We start from the raw sequence: 21916 nt of genomic DNA, 5'->3' as shown, positions 1-21916 counted from the left end.
CCCATAGGTGAGTTCAGGTAAGATGCAACTGTTGTATACTTTCCTCTTGAGTGATACCAAGTAGTGCTTTGCTACCTAACGTAAACTGCTGTTCCTTCCCGAGGCTGCTGAACATTACCTTAGTCTTCTGCATATTGATTTTCAAGCCTACCTTTCTACTTTTCCTGTCTAGGTCATCAATCATTCTTTTCAGTTCATCCCCTGAGTTACTTAGCAAAGCAATGTCATCAGCAAATTACAGATTACTGAGGTGTACTCCATCCACCTTTATTCCTAACTGCTTCCATTCCAAGTCTCTGAATGCTTCTTCTAAGCAAGCTGTGAGTTGTACTGGGGAGATCATGTCTCCGTGTCTAACACCTTTCATTATAGGAATTTTGTTACTTTCTTTATGCAGGACAGTGGTTATTGTGCAGCCAATATATATATATATATATATATATATATATATATATATATATATATATCTATCTTCCAGCACTTTCATGTACGACTCGTCTATACCCTGATTTCGCAATGCCAGCATGACCGCTGAGGTTTCTACTGAGTCGAATGCTTTTTCGTAATCAATGAATGCTATGCATAAGGGCTTACTATATTCTGAGCATTTTTCTATCACCTTGTTGATGGTATGGATATGATAGATAGTATAGTACCCTTTCCGAAATCCTGCTTGATCCTTTGGTTGATTAATGTCTAAGGTTGCCTTGATCTAATTAGCGATTACCTTGGTAAATACCTTGTACATAACTAATAGTAAGCTGATTGGTCTGTAATTTTTCAGGTCCTTCGCTAATAATGATAATAAGATAATGTTTGCGCTCTTCCATGGTTCCGGTACTGTCGATGACACCAGGCACTGTGTATACAGGGTGGCCAGCTTTTCTAGCACGATATCCTCCACGTCCTTCAACAAATCTATAGTTACCTGATCCTCTCCAGCTGCTTTCCCCCTTTTCATCGTTTCTAATGCTGTCTTACAGGTCCACTGAAATGAGTCACCAAGAAGGGTAAACAACGCCATAACACTGATAGATATCAAACCACCCATCATTCTCCCGCAAAAATTTTCGATCTAGCTTCTGCAATGCCAGAGATATCGGCGATTGAAAATGACCCTTCCAAGCTTCCCTCTCAACTCGTACACCGAAAGGAGTCATAAAAAAATAAAGAATACAAGCAAGTTCAAAGATCCACCCAGAAATATGTCACTTCGAGGAACTTCCAGTTACCGTGGGCTCGCTCGCTGGCGTACTCGGTTCAACCCGTCCTCGCTCGCACACTGAGGAGTTTGCCAGTTCGCACACCCTAACCGCAGTTACGCGAAACCATGGTTAGCCCATGTTACATGGCGGACCAACCCATGTTTACACCACTAACCGCGGTTATCGCAAACCGAGCTTGGCGACCGACCTCGGTTTGCGAGGTTATGGCGGCGTCTGTTGACGGAGGCTACTCGTCGGCGCCCGAGTGCGCAAAACATACGAGCGGGTCTGCTTCACAAAGTTATTCATTTGCCCACTGTATCACGTTCAAGGATTGATGTATAGAATATGCGATGTCTACTGTGCCGCCCGACGTCTTCGATTACGGCCGACAGCGCAGCGACTGCGTACTGAAGCCTTGTCCTGCCTGCAGTATCATTTGAACAGCTTGTTGCTGAGCAGAACGTCAACAAATGCACGGCCTTAGCTGTAATGAAAGTACACGAGTTTGCAATGCTTGCAGCATGGGATGCCGTGAACAGGCTGAAGTACGTTACACTTTACCGCGGGGGTGGAGCGCGCGAGCGCGGCGAACGACCACGCCGTGCATGACCGTTCCTAGTTGTCACTAAGCCTAAATTGTTTCGCTTCGAAGCCGCGGCAGTTGGCGCTTTGGAACTGATCAACGCTGTTGTAAATCGTCTACTTATGAAACTGCCTTATTGTGAATCCTATCATGCCATAGTAAAATAATCATAGGATTAACTCTGACGACGCATTAATCGCAGAGCTAGTACGAGCAGATCGGATCAGCCGAAATGCACCAGCAGCAGCTGGCTTGAGCAGAAACTTGCTTGTATCACGGCTATCGCTCTTGCCAGCAATTTGCTGCTGGTCAGCGATCCTCACGAGGGCTTCATACTTGATATTCAACTCAGTATTCCAAACGGCAACAAATTTTAGCACGCTTTCTTTCGGACATCGGCGCTAACGATCCGCTGTGTCGTTGGCGTAGTACGGTATGCGGGAGGAGGGGCCACAGCGGCGGTGTTTACGGCGGTCGAGGAGTTGCTGCCATCGTGCGGTGCTTGCCCGTGCCTGAGGAGCTCGCGCAGCGCATGAGCAGACAACTTTCTCAGCTACCGGAAGTGTGTCCGTGACGTCATGGCTGCGGTGGCCGCAGCAAAAGGCAGCTTCTAGCAAGCCTTGCCAGTCAAGTCACACGTGACGTCACGGTTTAAGAAAATAGTTCCATGCGACACCGCCAAGCGACAACCTCTCTGCCCGCGAATTTCAAAAAATGCTGTTTTTAAAAATTAGTAATAAATCGCTGGCTTCATTCCAAGACGTTATACTTTGGGTTAATACTCAAAAGGATTCGTTCTACACACTGAACACATTTATCAGTGGCTTCTGGGTGACCGTTTCAGTGGACCTTTAACTTCGTCCTTCGTCACTGGTGGAACGTCTGACTGCATTTACCTACCGCCAATCTCATTGTCCTGACTTCTTTGGCTACTGAGAGACCAGTATAGAACTCCTCAGCTACTTTGACTATCTTGACCATATTCGTGATGACAGTGCCCGCTTTGTCCACTAGGGCATACATCGGATTTTTGCCTATGCCCAATTTCTTCATCACTTAACTCTTTCCCTACCGTGCCTATTGAGCATTGTTAGCCCACTAATGATGACTTCGCGTGCTGATTTTGAACCCTTTTGCGTCGCTCACGGACATGCTACACTATTTAGTGTGCAGTCGGATAACTGAATTTTCGATTTTGATGCTGTTTAAATTTTTCCCATGAAGCGGCTATTTTTGAGCGCGCTCTGAACTCGCGGCAGTGTCTCAGTCGCATGCGAGAATGGCGGCGTCCACGTCGACATGCGCTTCAAAACGTCACAAATCTGACGATTCCGCACTGTCTACAACAGATTTTATCGATGACCCAAGCAGCAGTGACTCTGAAGATGCTGCGTTATAGTCAGAATCCAGTTCCAACCTCGATGACGATGGAAACTAGCCCGGAACATCGGTGGTTACACTTTGTTGGTCTGTTTTGCTTGTGTCTGGGAGTACTTTGAATTTTATTTTTTTTTGTTCGTGTTTTCATCTCATTCTCAGGGTGTCAACATCATTTAAGCCCCATATCTTGCCTCCCACAAAACAGGGAGCAGCGCCCAAGAAGGGAACCGGACATCCGTTTCGGCATGGCGCTCTGCAGTGGCCCACTTTGATTGCTCATTATGCATCAAGAACACTATTCAATACTGAACTGTTATTTTTTCACAGGGAGTTGCCAATATAATGCTCTGCAATTTGTGTATCTCGAAAAATTATTCCAATTTTTGTTGTTTCATTTACAAGTGCATTTGTCAAGTTTTGTTAAATTTTTTTTCTAAAATATGGTTTTTGGGAAACTATAATGTGTGTTACAACCCACAACTTCATACTCAAAGTTGTATGCCTAAAAAGCAAATCTATTTAGATGTCTTTTCATGTATTGTATATAATTATAGACATGATAGTTTTTACAGAAAAAAAAATCTACTGAAACCAAGAGAAAACAGTCATTTTGCCCACAGTAGGGAAAGAGTTAAAGGCTTCCCCCGCTCTTTACAGCATGCTCAATTTTCTCCATGTTATACTTCCTTATATCGGCCAATTTGCACTTATTGATTAGATTTGATATCTCTGCCAATTCTATCTGATCTGTTGGATTGAAAGCTTTTATACTTTAACGTTTCTTAATCAAATCTTTCGTCTCCTTAGACAGCTTACCGGTATCCGCTCTAACTACCCTACCGCCTACTTCTACAGCACACTCAGTAATGACATCATTGAAATTATTGTTCATTGCTTCAAGGCTAATGTTGTCATCCTTGGTTAGAGCTGGGTATCTATTCTGTATACCAAGATCATGAACTTTTCTGCCCTCCCCCTCCCTGCTAATTCGTTGATAGACTTCTTACTATAATCTGCTTCGTTCCTTCTTCAGATTTAGACCTTGCCAACCTATGGTCACTGCATTGCACATTCTCGACTACCTCTACATCCTGTATAATGGCGGGGTTAAATCAAATTATGAAGTCAATTTCATTTTTAGCCTCCCCTTTAGGACTTTTCCATGTCCACTTCCGGTTCTTTCGTTTGCTGAAGAAGGTGTTCATGATTCTTAGGTTATTGTGCTCTGCAAACTCAACTAGTGACAACCCCCTGCTATTCCTAGAACTAATGCCATAGTCACCCAGTGCCTGGTCTCCTGCCTGCTTTTTCCCTACCTCGGATTTGAAGTCGCCCATTAGTACAGTATTAGGCGTCTTTCCTTTCCGCATTGCCAATTCTAATGTAGCACAAAAGCAAGAAGCCTGCATGTGTCATATAAAATGGGCTAAAACCGGAGTTCTTTTTATTCCATGAATACATATTGAATCGTAACATGCACGTTTGCTTAGAAGCTATGTGGACTCAAAAGCAGAAAGCCAAACAGCTTTTCTTCACTAATCCACAAAGTTCTGAGGCTGGCAGCAACTATTTGCTGCAAATGCTGTCTGGTGAAAAATTAATCAGTGTCATTGGTTATGACAGTCAATGAGCTGGCACCACATCTCAGTAGACGAGGGGTGTGAACCATGACGCATGCCTTCAGAGATCAGACATCAAGGCAGGTTTAGCTATACCTTGTTGAACCCGGCTGCATCACCCGGGCCGCGTATGGGCATTGTGGGTATTGTAACAGAATTCGCCACATTGTGGTGGTGCCGAACTGTCCCGCCCACATAGACGATGGTGACAGCACGCAATGCAGTCATGGACAGTATCGAAGATACATGCATCTTCGATACTATCTTTAGATACATTTTGTGTATCGGTATTAGGTAGCGTGTGCTGAAAATGGAAGTATTGGAGTATCGGTATCGAAAATACATTTTTAAAGTATTGTGTATTTTGAAGACATTCGATACTAAAGAAAAATTCAAATATTGAAACCGCTGTGAGACTATGGGTTGACGGCGCTCGCTCAGACGTTAGTACAGAACCCGAGACAGCTCAGCTTGTAGTACCGCCTGAGTTCCCTACAAATGCTCCGGCCCCTCAGCGTCAACCACATTTCCAGATTCCCTTTCTTTAAAACTGAAGGAGGCAATGGTAATTAGGTGCTCACGAGGTGGTTTACTTTTGAGCACCGAGTGCATACCACGAAGCTGCTAAGCCTTTAACAGACACACAGAAAGATATGAAGAAAGCGGAAACGCAAGACGAACATGCAGTAGGGATCATGCACACTGCTGTACCCGCTCTTTCCACCCTTTGCCATCCGCCCCCTGTCTCTGCGGCGTTTGATTCTCATTAAGCAGTGCCCTCAGTGTGCTGTTGGACGCAGTAACTTATGCACAACCTAAAACCCCTAGGCTCTGTGTGTCCACCCCGATGCAGTCGGCTAACCACGTTCTTGTAGTTACGCGGCGCTTGATGGAAAACAAATCCATTCTTTGTAACTGCACAGGGAACAGGCTTAGACTTCTTTTTCAGGAAAAAATATTACGTCCAAAATTTTATGAAATGCATGACATGAAAGCTATGAATGCAATTTAGGATTTCAGTGATGTATCGAAGTATTGACGATACAGTGCCGAGTATCTGTATCGAAACTCGATTTCGATCCTGTAGTATCTTGTATCAGCATCGGAAATACAATTTTTCGTGGTATCGAGTATCGAAGATACTTTTTCAGTATCTTGCCCAGCCCTGGTGCAATGCACAGGGAACAGGCTTAGACTTCTTTTTCAGGAAAAAATATTACGTCCAAAATTTTATGAAATGCATGACATGAAAGCTATGAATGCAATTTAGGATTTCAGTGATGTATCGAAGTATTGACGATACAGTGCCGAGTATCTGTATCGAAACTCGATTTCGATCCTGTAGTATCTTGTATCAGCATCGGAAATACAATTTTTCGTGGAGTATCGAAGATACTTTTTCAGTATCTTGCCCAGCCCTGATGCAATGTGGAGCCACAGTGAACTGTCCTTAAACCAACTGTTGAAGAAAACTATCACTTCTTTTCGTTTCTTTTTTGTTATCTATGAAAGCTACTAAAACACTTCGAAACATATTCAATATCCAACTTTCTTCGCACAATTGATAATGTGCGCTATTGATATGGACATATATTGGCCAGCAAAATATTCGGACACCTTAGACTTAATACTGTTGGCTGTGCCAAGAACATCAGAGCTTAAGTCGATAGATTAGTAACAATGGTTAGTCTGTGTACATTTCAAAGACCTCATTCTTCTCATTCTTTATTCATCATCTCTAAAATTATAACATCACAACCACAATCATCATCAACATTAATACTAGCACTGACACCACCACAGCAGTGCCATGGTAACCTAGATGGTGATGATGGTGATGATGAAACTAACATCCCCAGACTATGAAAGGTTAAGCTTAACCTCTTTTGTAAGGAGTCACCACCCCCTTGGAAATCAGCAAACAAATGCAATTTAAACAAGGGACTCAGTATGGAGATACCTATGAAGAGAGCCAACTGAAACTGGAAAAAGAGACAAGATTTTTGTTTTAGTGTTGATCAGTGTGTTGAACAGCTTGCTTAGAGGGTGTATTCAAAGACATGAAATAGGACCAGTTAGGCATCAGGGTTGATGGAAAAATATCTCATTAATCTGCGATTTGCTGATGACATTGCCTTATTAAGTAACTCAGAGGACCAACTGCAATGAATGATTAATGACCTAGACAGGAGAGGCAGAAAGGTAGGCCTAAAGATTAATATGCAGAAGACTAAGGTAATGTTCAACAGCCTGGGAAAGCAACAGCAGTGTAAAATAAGTAGCGAAGTGCTGGAAGTGGTAGGCGAGTATGTCTGCTTAGGGCAGGTAGTAACCGCAGATCCGGGTCCCAAAAGGGAAATAACTAGGAGAATGAGATTGGGATGGAGCGCATTTTGAAGGTACTCAGATTTTATGACTAGCAGCTTACCGGTATCACTCAAAAGGAAAGGGTATAATAGTTGCATCCTACCGGAACTGGAGGAGAAAGATTTGATGTTGGGAAAGGTTGAGGGTCGCCGGAGAAGGGGTAGGCAGCGAACACGATGGTTAGATGGCATCCTCGAGGTGCTGCAGATGAAGTTATGTGATGTTAGGAAGATAGTGAGCGACCAGAAGGCGTGGCGTGACATGGTCCATAGGGTCACGAAGAGTCGGACACGACTGAACGACTGAACTGAACTGAACCGGAACTCACCTATGGGGCTGAAACATGGAGGTTAATGAAAGTTCTGGGGACAAAGCAGAGGGCTATGGAATGGAAAATGGTAGGTTTAACGTAAAGAGATAGGAGGCGTGCAGAGTGTGTCAGAGAAATGACTCAAGTTATAGACATTCTAGTCAAAATTAAGAAGAAATGGCATGGGCAGGACATGTAGCACGACTAGATGACAACTGATGATCTCTAAGAGCAGTCAATTGGATTCCAAGGAAAGGTAAGCACAGCAGGGGGTGGCAGAAAATTATGTGGACGGATGAGGTTAAGAAATTCGCAGGGGTCAAGTGGATGCAGCTAGCACAGGACCGGGTTCAGTGGAGGAGTGCAGGAGATGTCTGCGCCCTACAATGGGTATAGTCCGGCTGCTGCCGCTGCTGCTGCTGCTGCTGATGATGATGTTTTTATTTAAATAATGTAGCTAATCACGAAAATAGAAAAAAAAAAAAACCACGTCACCGGTGGGATTCAAATCCACAACCTCCAAATTTCGCCTCTGGTGCTTTACCAGGTGAGCTACGCAAATGGCTGTTCACTCTTCTACTTCCTAAGACGTTGCAAGTAACCTATCCTTGAGAGTGTTCACTAGCATCACTCTCATACACAGCAGCAGACATCGAACTATCCGTATTCACGTAAGTGTCATGTGGAATGCGATCTAAAAGGGAGGACAGGAGCTGTGCAATAACCCTCTTGCACTACTTATGGCATCAATCCCTCATGTTTTCCATGGTCTCAGTGGCTGTTAGCTTCCTTTGTATAGACCTCATTATAAGCCCCTCACCTTCCTTACATTTGTTTGCTGACTAGCCAAATGAGGTCTAGAATCTGGCAGCCTTGATGCCATAGGTAGCACAAGAGGGTTATCGCATAGCCCCCACCCTTCCCGTTAGATCAAGCTCCACGTGACACTCAAGATAACAGAGGACATTCCACGTCCACCATCATGGATGAAGGTGGCACTGGTGGACACTCTTAAGGATAGGTTACATGCAAAATGGTTGGTGGAGCAGCAGATAAGAATTGTGCAGGTTGTGGGTTCGGATCCCACCGGAGGCATGGGTTTGTTTTTAACTTCTACATTTTAGACAATTATTGCCATTATTACATTATTATTTCAGTTGATCAACACAAAAAAGGGAAATCTCTCATGCTTTTTCGCTGTCAGCATCTGTAAATTCCCTGCGAACATATCCCCTAGAAAGAAAGTTTTGAAATTCCCAAGGTTTCTTGAAGGCTTACAGTCAGGACTGCACGGCAAATCTCAAAAGATAAGCAAAAGATAAGATTAAAAATGCAATTTCTCTTGGGTTCGTATATAAGTAAAATCTCGGTGATATGAATTCAGTTGATACAAATTTCAATATGATACAAATTCGCAAAATTCCCCGACTAAAGTGCATGTGCAAAATTTTGGATGTTCCGCACACTCTCCCGCACCACTACGGTTGATACAAATGCACGAATTGCGACCGCAAAAGATAAGATTAAAAATGCAATTTCTCTTGGGTTCGTATATAAGTAAAATCTCGGTGATATGAATTCAGTTGATACAAATTTCAATATGATACAAATTCGCAAAATTCCCCGACTAAAGTGCATGTGCAAAATTTTGGATGTTCCGCACACTCTCCCGCACCACTACGGTTGATACAAATGCACGAATTGCGACCGCAACCTTGAGCACTATGCACTGCCCACACATCGCTATTAGCCGACTCTGTGATCGCCAGCCGTGTTGTATGTATGCATCATGAGCAGTTTGCGGTGACGTATAGTCCGCATCTTGCCGACGTCGCGGCTGTCTGCCAGGCTCATGTCGCGAAAAGCTTTCAAAACCGCAGACATCGCAATCGCAGAAGCTGGCAGCGGCGTACGGTGCGGGTGCGCATGGACCACACATCACTTGCTCTGCGATCGCGATCCGTAAGCAGTTTGAGATGCCACGCGGCCCGCATGTCTGTATATCCTGTCGTGTTGTACTCGCCGCGAGAAGTACGCGGAGGTGGGAAGACCACACATGGCTGGCATCATGATCGTTTTCCATACCATGAAAAGTTTGCAATGGCGCGCGGCCGTCAGTATAGTACTCGGCGGCGCATGTGGCAAGCGCGTGCGTACGGGCCGCACATCGTGAACTTCGTGACCACTAGCCGCATTATACGCGTCACGAGATGTCTGCAGCGCTATGCGGCCGGCGCATCGCGATCTCTTGTCATGTTGTATGCGCCGCAAGAAGTCCGCAGAGGCACAGGGTCCACACGTCGCCGATGTCGCGATCACCTGTTGCGCTGTGTGCACTGCGAGTGGCGAGCTGTGACCACGTGACTGTAATAAACCTTCTCGGACGTAAACAGATTTGCATGACTGCCTTTACCATGCTTCTGCATATTTATTTTCTTTCGTTTTGATGATACGAATGTTCAGATGATAAAAATGTTTCCGCGACCCACTGACATTCGTTTCACCGAGGTTCTACTGTTTCTTGCACTGGGATTCAATCTTTCTGTTGAACTCTCAGTTACAGCAGACTTCCTTCCAGACAAACTTGAAGGCAATATAAAAATTTGTTCGACTTATGAGAAATACCGTCAAGAAAGGTATATAATCAAGCATACTCAATGTGTGTTAGATAAAAACAATGGATAAAATGGCCTCTCAGAGATAGGACAATCGAAAATGAAGCATTTATTTGTACTACACATGAAGCGAGGAGAATGAAGGTTGAAGGCCTAGATTTCATTTTTCTTTTTTTTTTCACTTCTTGCAGTGCCTCCTTATTTGTGTCAGATTTCTGCATTCCCCTCAGTTCCTAGCACTTCCAATGCGCTTAGCTGTACCACCCTAACCTCTCTCTTACCAGGCTCTGTCTGTCTCAATAATCTCACTCCTTCCTTATTGTATCAATTATTATTTGTATATGCACTGCTTGTCTTTCCATTTATTGCAGACAGCATGCAATGCAGTGCCGATGTGGACACCTTTGTGCCATGATAATAAGGCACTGAAATGCATCAGTTAAAAGTTCGGTTCCCGAATGTAGTGTAGGCAATGCGGGACATGAGATAAACGTGCAATGCCAAGCAGGCACAAAGGTGTCCTGCCTTTTTCACACCAACAAAAGAGCTTGCTTCACATGTAGATCCACTCCTGCAAGGCAGCATCGCTCACTTTTGCGCAAAGGTGGACGAAACCTACACTGTGGAGGGGGAGGGGACTACACTTTCTTGCTGTAGAAGCTATTTATCAATTTTTATTTCATGACAGTGCTGTGCAGAGGCCCAGGAGTGACACTGCGCAGATTCGGCAGGGATCTCAGTCCCTGCGAAAGTTTCAGTCAAAGCACTTGCCAAGGGGGATGCGGGGCTAAAGGGCCAACCTACCAATTTTCAGGGATGGTTCATATTCTTCATATTAGAATATACTATAAGTTTCATCAACTTAGCATGAATAGAAAAAAGTTGTAGCTATCTTAATGATTAATCAGGTGTGTCAGCTGATAAAGGTGTACTATAACCACTTGCTCTTTGATCACTTCTGAGTAGTTCATCGTGCATGATAAGGCCGATTGCAGGTTCTTAATGACATTTTTTTAATACTGATCACTTTTAAAACGAGCTTCATTTTTTTTTTTATGTTGTCATTGTACTACACAAATTTGACAATATTTTCCTTAGAGAATAATAAAGAATCCAAAAAGTACCTTATTTTGTTCCCAACAAAATTTTAGTCCAGAAACCACTTTGGAAGCAGCCTTTGGTGAAAGAGATTGGAAATGGTAGTTTTCCTGGCGGATCTGCTCTTACAAAAAGTGCAAAGTGAGAAAGATGAGTTAAAAAATTTAGAATATGATATTCAAATTTAGGGCCTAAATTATTAAATCAAAGGGGCCTGGTGCATACATTGAGCTTTCCTTTTCAACACAACACTGCTCTGCGGTGTTTGCTTTGAGTTGCCTATTTTTTCTCAGCTTTACAGCTGTCCAGCACCCTTGTCTGCGCTCGTGAAATGCTATCCTAAGTTGCTTCCTGAACACGCCTGTGAACACAACGCTTCCTGAACACAACGATAAGAAAGGATGACTCGCAAAAAAAAAGAAAAAAAAAAAGAAAAAAGAAAAAAAAAAGAGAGAGAGAGAGAGAGAGAGAGAGAGAGAGGGAGAGAGTTGTCGCTTCTTAACATCCGCAGGCGCCATAGCCACGTCCGCCGCCGCGCTGCCGCATGCAGAGGGTTCACAACACACACTGGAGAAAGCGTCCGACGTCTGTCTGAAAACGGGCTGAGCTGGCTTGGCGCATGCGTTGCGCGTGCTGAAGGAGAGAGATAGCTCGGCAAAAGAATGGGCACACCCACACACATGGCTTGCAAACGTCATGTGTTGGCGCGTGGGAAACGACAACTGCAGATGCGCGCGCCTTTGGGGAATGGGCGCGGTGCTGCCCAGACCAGCCGTCGCCGAACTGTCCCCTCTCGTTCCTTCCGTGCGTGGCTTGAAAACGTCACGCGGCAAACAACCAAAGGTGATGCGATCATCTTTCGGGAAGGCATACTTTCCAGTGCGTGGTGCGGAGTTCGATATATCGAACGACCGGTGAAATTGAGTTCAATATATGACGCGGCTTTCCTATACTTTTACATGGGATTTTCAAGGGGATATTTCATGAGTTCGATATAACCAAAATTTGATATATCCGGGTTCGACTGTATATATGTGCCTTAACATTTCTTGCTATCAAAACTAGGTGACTGACAACTGAACCACTTATAGAGCCTAATTTCCTCTTTTAAAATTTGCTTTTAGTTTTAAGGTAGTAGCTCAGTGCTTTCTTGTTCATGCATAAGTGAAGAAGAGTGTGTGCTTTGCTTGTGCATCTACTGCTCAAGAAAGTAAGCCAGCCAGAGCAGCATAAAATCATTTTTCTAGTCTCTAACATGCCACTGTGTAAAACCGAGCAAAAAATTAATGTCTATCCCTAAGCATGCATCATTCTGAGACAATATTATAGCTCGCACATTGTTTTCAGTTGCAGGTGACTGAATAATGAAAAAATATTATGTCTTTAAAATATTTGTGTCTGCACTACAATTTTGATAGCTGTGCTTTACACACCTTAAAGATTTATCCATGCTAAATCTGGTCTTTGTGTGACTAAATTACGTAAATAGAATATTATGCACAATTCATGTTTGGGTTGAGAAAAGTATAATTGTAAGTTACAAAAGGTTCAGTGAAAGAGCTTAGTTTTGGCTGTAAAATTATTTTATTAGTATTCCTGGGCATCTAAGTGACAAACCCTGACTTGTGGATTAAAATCATTCGTTTATCGGCTTGCAGAAGCCTAATTGTGGGCGACGCTTTGATTTGAAGCAACAGGCACTTGAAAATGGGCTGAGCATGCACCCCTTATAGCTACAACGAGTGCTTTCTCTCAGTTATTTAATAATTTCCTGATCATTAATGTCTCTGATTTATTTTTATGCACGAAAAGGAATGATCAAGGTTGCTCAAAGAGTCAAAAAAACAAATCTCACTTCAAAACAACTTGTCTTTTTACGAGGTGAAAGTCCCCTTCAGTGTGTCTTTTTTTTTTTCTTTAACAGTCTCATATTGCTCTTCCTATACAAGAATTTTACTTCTTTACCAAGTTCATCCTAAGGAAGTTTACTGCAACTTGTTCCCATCACAACTGGTTGTTACGTAAGCAGTTAGCATGCTTTAGACTCTTAAATCCTTTACCTTTGCTAGATAAGTGAAGAAGAAAGCAGCATTAACTGGAGCTATATCAGAGCTGCTGTAAAACATGCAGGAACCCATCTTAAAAATGATTAATGCATTTTTGTTTTCACACCTCACTGGAGATGGTCGTATGTGGCTGATCACAAATGGCTCCAAATTAAATATCCCAGCAGTAACCGAGACACACACAAGGAAAGTTAACAAGTTATGTGCACATAAAGGGTTAGCAAAGAGGAGAGGGTGTTACACACCATTTTCTGGTAGTGCGTGATAGGCTCGTGAGTGCTGTCTCCTTGTTTTCCGGGCTCCACTCCAGACAAGTCCGAGATGGCATCGTACAGAGTGATAGTCCGTAGTGGAGCGTGCTCCGGCCATTTTATCCCTGGAAGAAACTGTGGTTGCCCACACAGTGGTGTTCTATGCTTGAAAGCCCAACAGCAAAGTAACCACACTGCAATTTTCTGTATTGCAGAATAACACGCAATCAAGCATGATATATAAAGCAAGAAAAAGTAGGCACACAGATGTGGTACTGGTACAAATATCACAAAGGAGAGGGACCAGGCAATGCCATTTACTGAGGTAAGTAAAGCAAACACCTCCTCGTACTACTGTCATCTGCAAGCTTCAATATCATGACATCATTGCTAAAGGTAGCCAGCAGTTTTAAGAGAACGCTGAGGACAATGCCATTAGACTTTTGCTCACAGTAACAAGCAATGCTGCGGCCATTTGTGGTTAAACTGACCTTTTTCTACACCAAAAGATGCATTTAAAGCTCAGAAAATCGATTTTTAACATTTTCCCATTGACTTATTCAAGTGCTGATGCCAAGACCAGCAAAGAGCTCTGTAATCAATGTTCGCAAGTGAGCAGCGGCGTTGCGTAACGTCAAAGATCTATGCCAAAAAGAACTGTGATGGTTGATAAAATATCAACATCTACATTTTATCAACATGGTTGATAAAATAACCAGCGAAGGCAATGTCTGTATTTCATTTTTTGGCCTCTCGTAGCTTAAAAATCCTCTGTTTTCAGTGAATTTGTCCTCAGTGTCCACTTTAATGAGCCCACATATACATATATGTAGCAACAAAAATAATGCTTACAGTCTTCTTGCAAGTGAACGAGGTCTTTGGATCAGGAAACCAGGGCAAGACCTGGCCTGGGGCGGCTGCCAAAATGAAGACCCTACAAAGTGATAAAATTAGATAAAAGTGCTTCAACATCTTCTTAGTGAAATTCTATAGGCCACTTTCAATTTGTGGCAGCCACCCAATTTTCACAACAAACACACACACACACACACACACACACACACACACACACAAAAAAAAAAAAAGACTTGGTGAGAGTAGAAAATACATGAAATCTTGCTGGTGACAATGATACAATGGCATCAATAGTGCAATAAAAGCTTAAAGGTATACTGCACAGATATTTTGACCTTGTGCGAAATCACTGAAAATGCATTCAGGACAAGCGAGCAGCTAAGGCTGCAGCATTTATTTCATGTAATATTGCTTGGATGGTGCTATTTTCTGTGTTTGAATGCACATTCCAGATGCCACCGGTGCAGGTGGGAGGTGTGCGTGACGTCACGCATTTCCCAGCGACTTGTTCTCGCTGTACCGGGGTACATCACTTCAGCTGTTGCAGTTGTGCGTTCTGAGGTGGCAGCACGAAAAGATACTAAGAATTAAAATTGTAGAAGTGGCAGTGCTAACGTCAATTATTCAGATATTGAGATGGTCAGGGACTAGGTATCATATGGCTGCGATTCTGCCACCTGACCGACCAACCAAGATTACAGTGAGCTAGCAGAGTTGGACATCTCCAAGCTGACAGTACGAAAAGATGCTAGGAATCAAAATGTAGAAGTGGCAGTGCGAATGTCGATTTTTTAGATATCGAGATGATTAAGAACTATGCATCATATGGCTGCGTTTCTGCCACCTGATCAACCAATGAAGAGTACAATGAGCTGGCAAAAATGGACATTTCGCCAAGCATGCATGCCCAGCAAAGTGATAGCTGTGCATATTAAAATCTACACTGATATGCATTGGACGACTTTTTCTGAAATTGAGAACTTAAAGGAACCAATCATTCATCGCTTCATCCACCAAAAATCAGCCACTGCATCAAGATGGGCGTCCTGTTAAAAAATTGCCATTGTTGCTATGCTGATAGCACTGTCAATGTTACCTTTTGATTATAGAGACCTCTGCTCACTGTTCCTTACATCCGCAAGCTGGCACAAGAACTTCAGTAAACAAAGCATTTATTTTTAAGCTAGTTAAAGTAAGCATACCTGCTGTCTACGGGAAGTTTAGTTATGTACTTCAAATTCAAAATAAGTCGCATTTAAAGATGATTTTCCATCTGAGATTATTTAAATTTAAATACAAATACTTGAAATAATGACGATACTCCTGTAGTAGCCCTTTCTTATTTTATTTTTGTAACCTCAAAGACCCCCGAAGGGGCATTACATGAGGGGTGGGCAATCCCAACTAAAGCAACAACAAAACGTGGTTTATAGTGCGCATAATGCCTACATAGAGGGACTAAATAACAGTATGATAATACATCTACAGTGGTTATGAAAGCAATAACAGAAAAAAAGGTAAACAGGCGACGAACAGTGGATGAAAATCTTGTCACGCATTGGAAAACAAGGAAAAATTGGAAACTAAAAGTAAAGTACAATACAAAGTATATAACGAAAACTAAGGCGTGCAAATACATTTCACAGGGAACATGCAGGCCAACGTACCCCCATTGTTTTTACAGGTCACACGTGATTTTCGTGTAGTTGAGGTTCCCTCTTTGCAAAAGCTTCTTGCACTTCGTAGAGTTTAGGTACAGGTGATCATGAGCAGCGCTTAAAGTCATGGTTGTTCTCGGGGCGGTCTGAGGCCCACCACCAGTATTTAAGAAGGGTCCCCTCCACACTAGAATGTATAAGGAGTGCATGAATATGAAGCAGGTTGCAATTTTTTGTGCCTGTCAGCGGTTGTGAGAACATTATTTTTGTTGTTTTGGCACTTTCACAGTAAGCTTTAATATGAATGAATAATATATTTTCTAAAACCCAAGAAGGAGAAAAATGTTTTCTCCCGTTAGTATAAAATGATGTGTGAAGCAAGCCATGAACTGATTTCTCTCTGATGTTTGAGCCACTATTAATACCATGCTCAGGATTACGGCAGAACGAGGTTAAGAAGATGGCTGGACAATATCAAAGACGACTGAAGAAGAGTGTTAGGGGAAGCTCCAGTCCACAAGCCATCATTTCAACAAGAAAATCTGTCTTCATCTGGGTGCCCAGGTGAAGACATGTTCTCTTGTCGAAACATTGGCTTGAGGAATGAGGATCCCCTTATACACTTGTATGAATCTTTAGTCTGTGTGTATATATATATATATATATATATATATATATATATATATATATTGTTAAGGTTTATCACCTTAGCCTGGTGTGAGCTTCTTCATCCTCACACTTTCTCTTTTCTCTCTTCAGCGCTGCCTAACATTTTCCCTTTCACAGGCGAAGACCCCGGGGTTGTCAGTCAGAGTTCCGAGAGTGGCAGCGCTTCATTCTTGCGACATGAACAACTTGTGTTTTCCAAGAGAGGCGGCCTTTGGAACAGTGACGAGACACCACGTAATTCAAGTCACTGATACGCATGAGCACCATAAATGGGCCCTTATAGTGCGACAACAGCTTCTGGGACAAACCACGCTTGCGGAGAGGCGTCCAGAGCCATACTAAGTCACCAGGAAGGTAGCATACATCCTGATGACGACAATCGTAGCGCTGCTTAGAGTGGTCCCGCGAGGCCAGAGTGCGTAATCTAGCTAGCCGACGAGCCTCTTCAGCACGGCAAAGAGTGCTCGAAACAGAAGGCTCGGTGTTGAGAGAGAACGGCAAAATGGTGTCGAAAGAATGTCGAGGCGGACGAGCATAGAGAAGAAAAAATGGACTATAAACAGTTGCTTCATTGTTCAAGGTGTTATAGGCATATGTAATAAAAGGAAGGAAGCACGTCATCCCAGTTCTTGTGCTGAGAGTCGACTTACATCGCAAGCATGTTAGTCGATGTCCAGTTTGTACATTCAACGAGGCTATTTCTCTGAGGTTGGTATGGTGTAGAGTGAAGCAGTTGGCAAGTACAAAACCGCAGAAGCTGTTCCACAACATCTGCTGTAAACTGCCGGCCACTGTGGCTGATAATGACACGAGGAGGCCCATGACGGAGAACGACATCGTGAAGAAGAAAGAAAGAGATGTCAGCGATGGTGGCGGAAGGGATGGCGGCAGTTTTACAGTAACGCGAGAGATGATCAACGCATACAATGACCCAGCGATTATCTTTAGACGAGTGGGGAAACGGGCCTATGAGGTTAACACCCACTTGCTCGTATGGTGTGGTCGGTGGTGTCACCGGATATAAGCAGCCTGGCGAAGGAGTCATGGGAAGCTTGAATTGCTGGCACAGCACACAGGAGATCACATAGCGCTGAGTCGTTCAACGCATAGTTGGCCGGTAGGAACGTTCCTTAATGTGGGTAAGGGTCCTGGCAAACCCCTAGTGTCCAGCTGTAACGTCATCGTGCATTGCATGTAGAAGAGAGGAGTCGAGGCTAGCCGGACCGACGAGGAGAAAGCGCGCACCGCCAGACGAGTAATTTTTCTGATAGAGCAAATCATGCGAATGCAGCAAGGATTTTCAGATGCCGGATCATGAGTTTTTTCAAAAAGTAGGATCAAGTCTTGATCTTTTCATTGTTCTCACTGGAATGTGACAAGATCCAGAAATAGGACAGAAACAGCAGCAAGATAGTCGTCAAAGTTGTCATCACAAAGGGTAGTTGCGAGAGGCAGCTGCAAGAGGCAGTCAGCGTCGGCGTGTTGGCGACCAGTTTTGTACGACACTGTAAACTTGAACTCCTCAAGGCGTAATGCCCAGCGGGCCAACTGACCGCAAGGGTCGTGCAGATTCATCAGCCCGCAAAGCGGATGATGATCAGTGATGACTGTAAAAGCACGTCCATAAAGGTACGAGCGAAACCACTGTACACAAAAAACGACGGCAAGGAACTCTTGCTCAGCCACGGTATAGGCTCCCAAAGCATCGCTGGGCGGCGCTGTGGCTTCTGATGAGCAGCGCCATCTGTGACAGAAAAGCACAAACTGGGATGCCGCCGGCTCAGCTGGCTACCTTCGCAGCATGCGCCGCGTGCTTTCTCTCGCACTGCACGCGCCCCGACGCATCCCTGCAGGCGCAGCGCGACATACCGCCTGCATTCCGCCTCGATTCTTGGGCAACCTGCCGTTTATTTCCATGGAGGAAAATTAATTAAGGAAGAGAAACTAAATTATTTAAGCACACGCATGCTACATGCACTGCAGGCGATATAACAGGCTCGCTGGCTCGGAAGGCAGGTGAAATACAAGCTTGTACTTCGTTCTATTTCGGCTCTTATTAAATAGTTGTGATTCATTTATGCTAATGTTTGATTTGCACTCACGAAACATGTGACGCGAGTGGTGCTCTGTGCGAGTAGTGTCAATCGAGAGATAGCTAGGTGCGCTTTTGTATTGCGCTTCTGACATTTTATTTATTGGCCAATGCGGAAATCTGTAAAAGCGCCGCAGCAAAGCATGTTTTCCAACAAAAATGCCTCGTTCCTCGATATTTTCTTGATCGTTTTAAAATGAAAAGGCAGGGGCCCATTCCCACATGAGAGTCGATCGTGGATGTCACATGCTGGACATCTGTTGATTTGGTTTGTTTCAGAGCACTCGCAAGGCAGGGAGAGAGCGCTGAAAATCGGCAAAACAAGACATATGGGGAGCGAGATGCAGGATAATCCTCCCTTCCCCTCCATTTCTAGGCATAGTATTCCAAGTCGTCTTTGTCAACTGTCAACATTTCTGAGTTTACGGAGAAAGGGGGAATTGGCTCTTTTCGTTTTCACAAAGGATGCGAGACTTCTCAGAACGAGGCCATTCGGTTGGAAAAGAGGTCATGCGGAAGAGCTTACAAAGGAATCTGCAGTTTCCCTCGTGGTCTCGTAGTTTAGCGCTTCGCCAGTTGTTGTTGCTGCCCACGGCACGACACCACTTAGTACCTCCGTTTTGCATCAGCGAGGCGCAACTCGATCGCCGGGCATGCACAGGAGGCTAGCGGAGCGTCAGTTCCGGCGACGTGCCGTCGTTTCACATTTCGCCACCACGCGAGGAGTGTGGCGCTGCCGTCGCACAACGAAACTTGAGCTTGGGTTCTCTATAACTGCATTCAGACTTACTGAGGGTGCAACTTGCATAAGTAACGTGTTGATTACCGCCATGACGCTGTATGAGCACAACACCTACGCCGATGCCACTGGCGTCAGTGTAGAGTTAAGTGGAAGCTGTCGAGCTGAAATGACATAGTATGGACCACGAGGCAAATAGAAGCTTGAGCTGGCGAAACACAGAATCACATTCGAGAGTCCATTTGAAAGAAATATTTTTCTGCAAGAGGCATGTGAATGGGTAGGCTGTGTCAGCAAACTTGGAGATTAAGCGCCGAAAATAAGAGCAAAGTCCCAAGAAGCTCCTGAGTTCTTTCACAGACTTTGTCTCTTTGACGCAGCTGACGGCTTCAATCTTTCGTGGCTCGGGCCTAACACCATCTTTATCAATCAGATGCCCAAGCACAACGATGTGGCGTTCACTGAAGCGGCACTTCTTAGAGTTCAGCACGAGACCGGCTTTCTCTATGCAGTTAAGGACAGCAGCTAAACGGCTGTTATGCTCGGCGAAGGTCCTCCCGAAAATCACTCAGGGTGCCCATAAATCTTTCAAAGGTAGCCGGAGCATTGCATAACCCGAAACGCATCACATTAAATTCATATAACCCATCTGGAGTCACGAACGCAGTCTTCTCTTTCTCTTTCAGATGCATCGGGATCTGCCAGTATCCGGACCATAAATCAACAGAAGAAAAGTAAGAAGCTGAATGGAGGCAGTCAACGGCATTATCAATGCGTGGGCATGGGTAAACATTCTTCTTTGTGACAGTATTGAGGTGGCAATAGTCGACACAAAATCGCCATGTGCCATCTTTCTTCTTCACGAGGATCACAGAGGCGGCCCGTGGGCTAGATGATTCCTGAATAATTCCCTGTTGCATTATATCACAGACCTGTTGATCAATTATTTTACGTTCTGAAGGTGAGACACGGTATGCCGTCTGTCTAACCGGGTATGCAGACCCAGTGTCAATCATGTGATGAATGTGGGAAGGTGGAATTGGTTGTTGCTGATCTCGAGCAAAGTCGAACACATCCACATGTTTCCTAAGAACTTCCATCAATATCTGGCGGTCGTTGGTGGGTAACGATTCGTTTATCATGGAGTGGAACTGGGAATCAGTAAGATCAGGCTGTCTAGCTGAACGAGCAACAAGCAAGACCGTCAGCGAATGCAGCGATGTGCATAAAAAGGCATTCTTCAAAGTCGGCGAGTTTCAAACCACGCGGAAGGTTTGTTGGAATGGTTGACAGTCCAAACCGTGGCATGGCCCCCTTCACTCAAACGATGCTGCGGGGCACCAACACATTCTTTTTCACGCCGGCAAGAGAAGCGGGTTCCACCAGAACGTCGAAAGCATTGGGAACCGCTCCAGAGGACACAAGTGGTATGAAGATGGAAGACATAGCCGAAACAACGGTACCTTCCAAGAAAGAAAATGCTTGGGGACTCGGCGGCGATTCTTCTATGAGGGCCAATCGAAGGCTAGGGCTTATTGATATATTCGCCACTGTAAAAGTCAACACCTAGAATAACGTCATGCATAGAGCGAGAAAGCACAGTAAATTTAGTTCTAAGCACATGGCCAGCAATCGCTACATTTACATAACAAATACTAAGTGAAATCAATGATTCTCCCCCATACACCACGAAATAAGACAGTTCTGTCCCAACCAAACATAATTTTACGGCCGAGGCGACTCTTAAAACCCAAGCTCATCACGGAAACTGTAGCACCCATATCCACAAAGGCCATAACACAAACACCGTCCACTAACACTTCCAGGCGGTCCTTTAGCATAACGACAGGTAGAGGAATTGGTAGTATCGATGACCTAGTGACCGCACCTCCATCGGCAGCACACACTAGTTTCACGGTGATGGTGAAAGGCAGCGGGGAGAGGACGAACATTGGGAGAGGCGAGCAGGGGGAGTCAGGCTGTGGTCAGAAGCTGGAGAGTAATTTCGTGGTGGTGCGTAGTGGTAGGAGCCTGAAGAGGGTAGAAAGGTCGGGTCACAGACTTCTGGACACGCATTATATCGACGGTTCGACCATTGGCGCTGGTAGCGTGAAACCTGGCTTCATCGGCAGCAGAATCTGGATATGTGGCAGAGCATACTACAGCAATAACATACTGGCGGTTCGCGAGCATGGTCCAAATAATAGTCCTCGGAAGCAAGATCGAAGCGATCAGCAAAGTCCAGCCGCTGGTATCGTTGAGGAGGGAGTGACGCGCTGTGGTTGGAACGAGGGAGTAGAGCGGAGCCATAGGAGCCATTCCAGGGTTCACAAGCAGGACGAGTGTGAGCGGTAGTACCCCAAGAAGTGAAGTGCTGGATTGGAGCTGCCTGTAGGAAGCAGCTGT

General features: G+C 44.4%; 1 protein-coding gene across 2 annotated transcripts in view; it reads right to left on the bottom strand.

Annotated features, from left to right (window-relative positions):
• Positions 1–21916, bottom strand: part of LOC146198024 (DNA (cytosine-5)-methyltransferase 1.S-like) — a 191043-nt gene that overhangs the window by 30915 nt on the left and 138212 nt on the right. For both annotated transcript variants that reach the window (XM_084593341.1, XM_084593340.1), the window contains 2 exons: positions 14350–14431; positions 13492–13632 (listed from right to left, as the gene is read on the bottom strand). In XM_084593341.1, coding sequence (XP_084449467.1) covers positions 13492–13632; positions 14350–14431 — 223 coding nt within the window. The remainder of the gene's footprint in view (positions 1–13491; positions 13633–14349; positions 14432–21916) is intronic.

This window comes from Amblyomma maculatum, chromosome 2 (genome assembly GCF_055883805.1).
Source record: "Amblyomma maculatum isolate TAMU_Amacu chromosome 2, ASM5588380v1, whole genome shotgun sequence".
Classification (NCBI taxonomy): domain Eukaryota; kingdom Metazoa; phylum Arthropoda; class Arachnida; order Ixodida; family Ixodidae; genus Amblyomma; species Amblyomma maculatum.
Note: the sequence above shows the minus strand (reverse complement) of the source record. Positions and strands in the feature narration are given on the sequence as shown.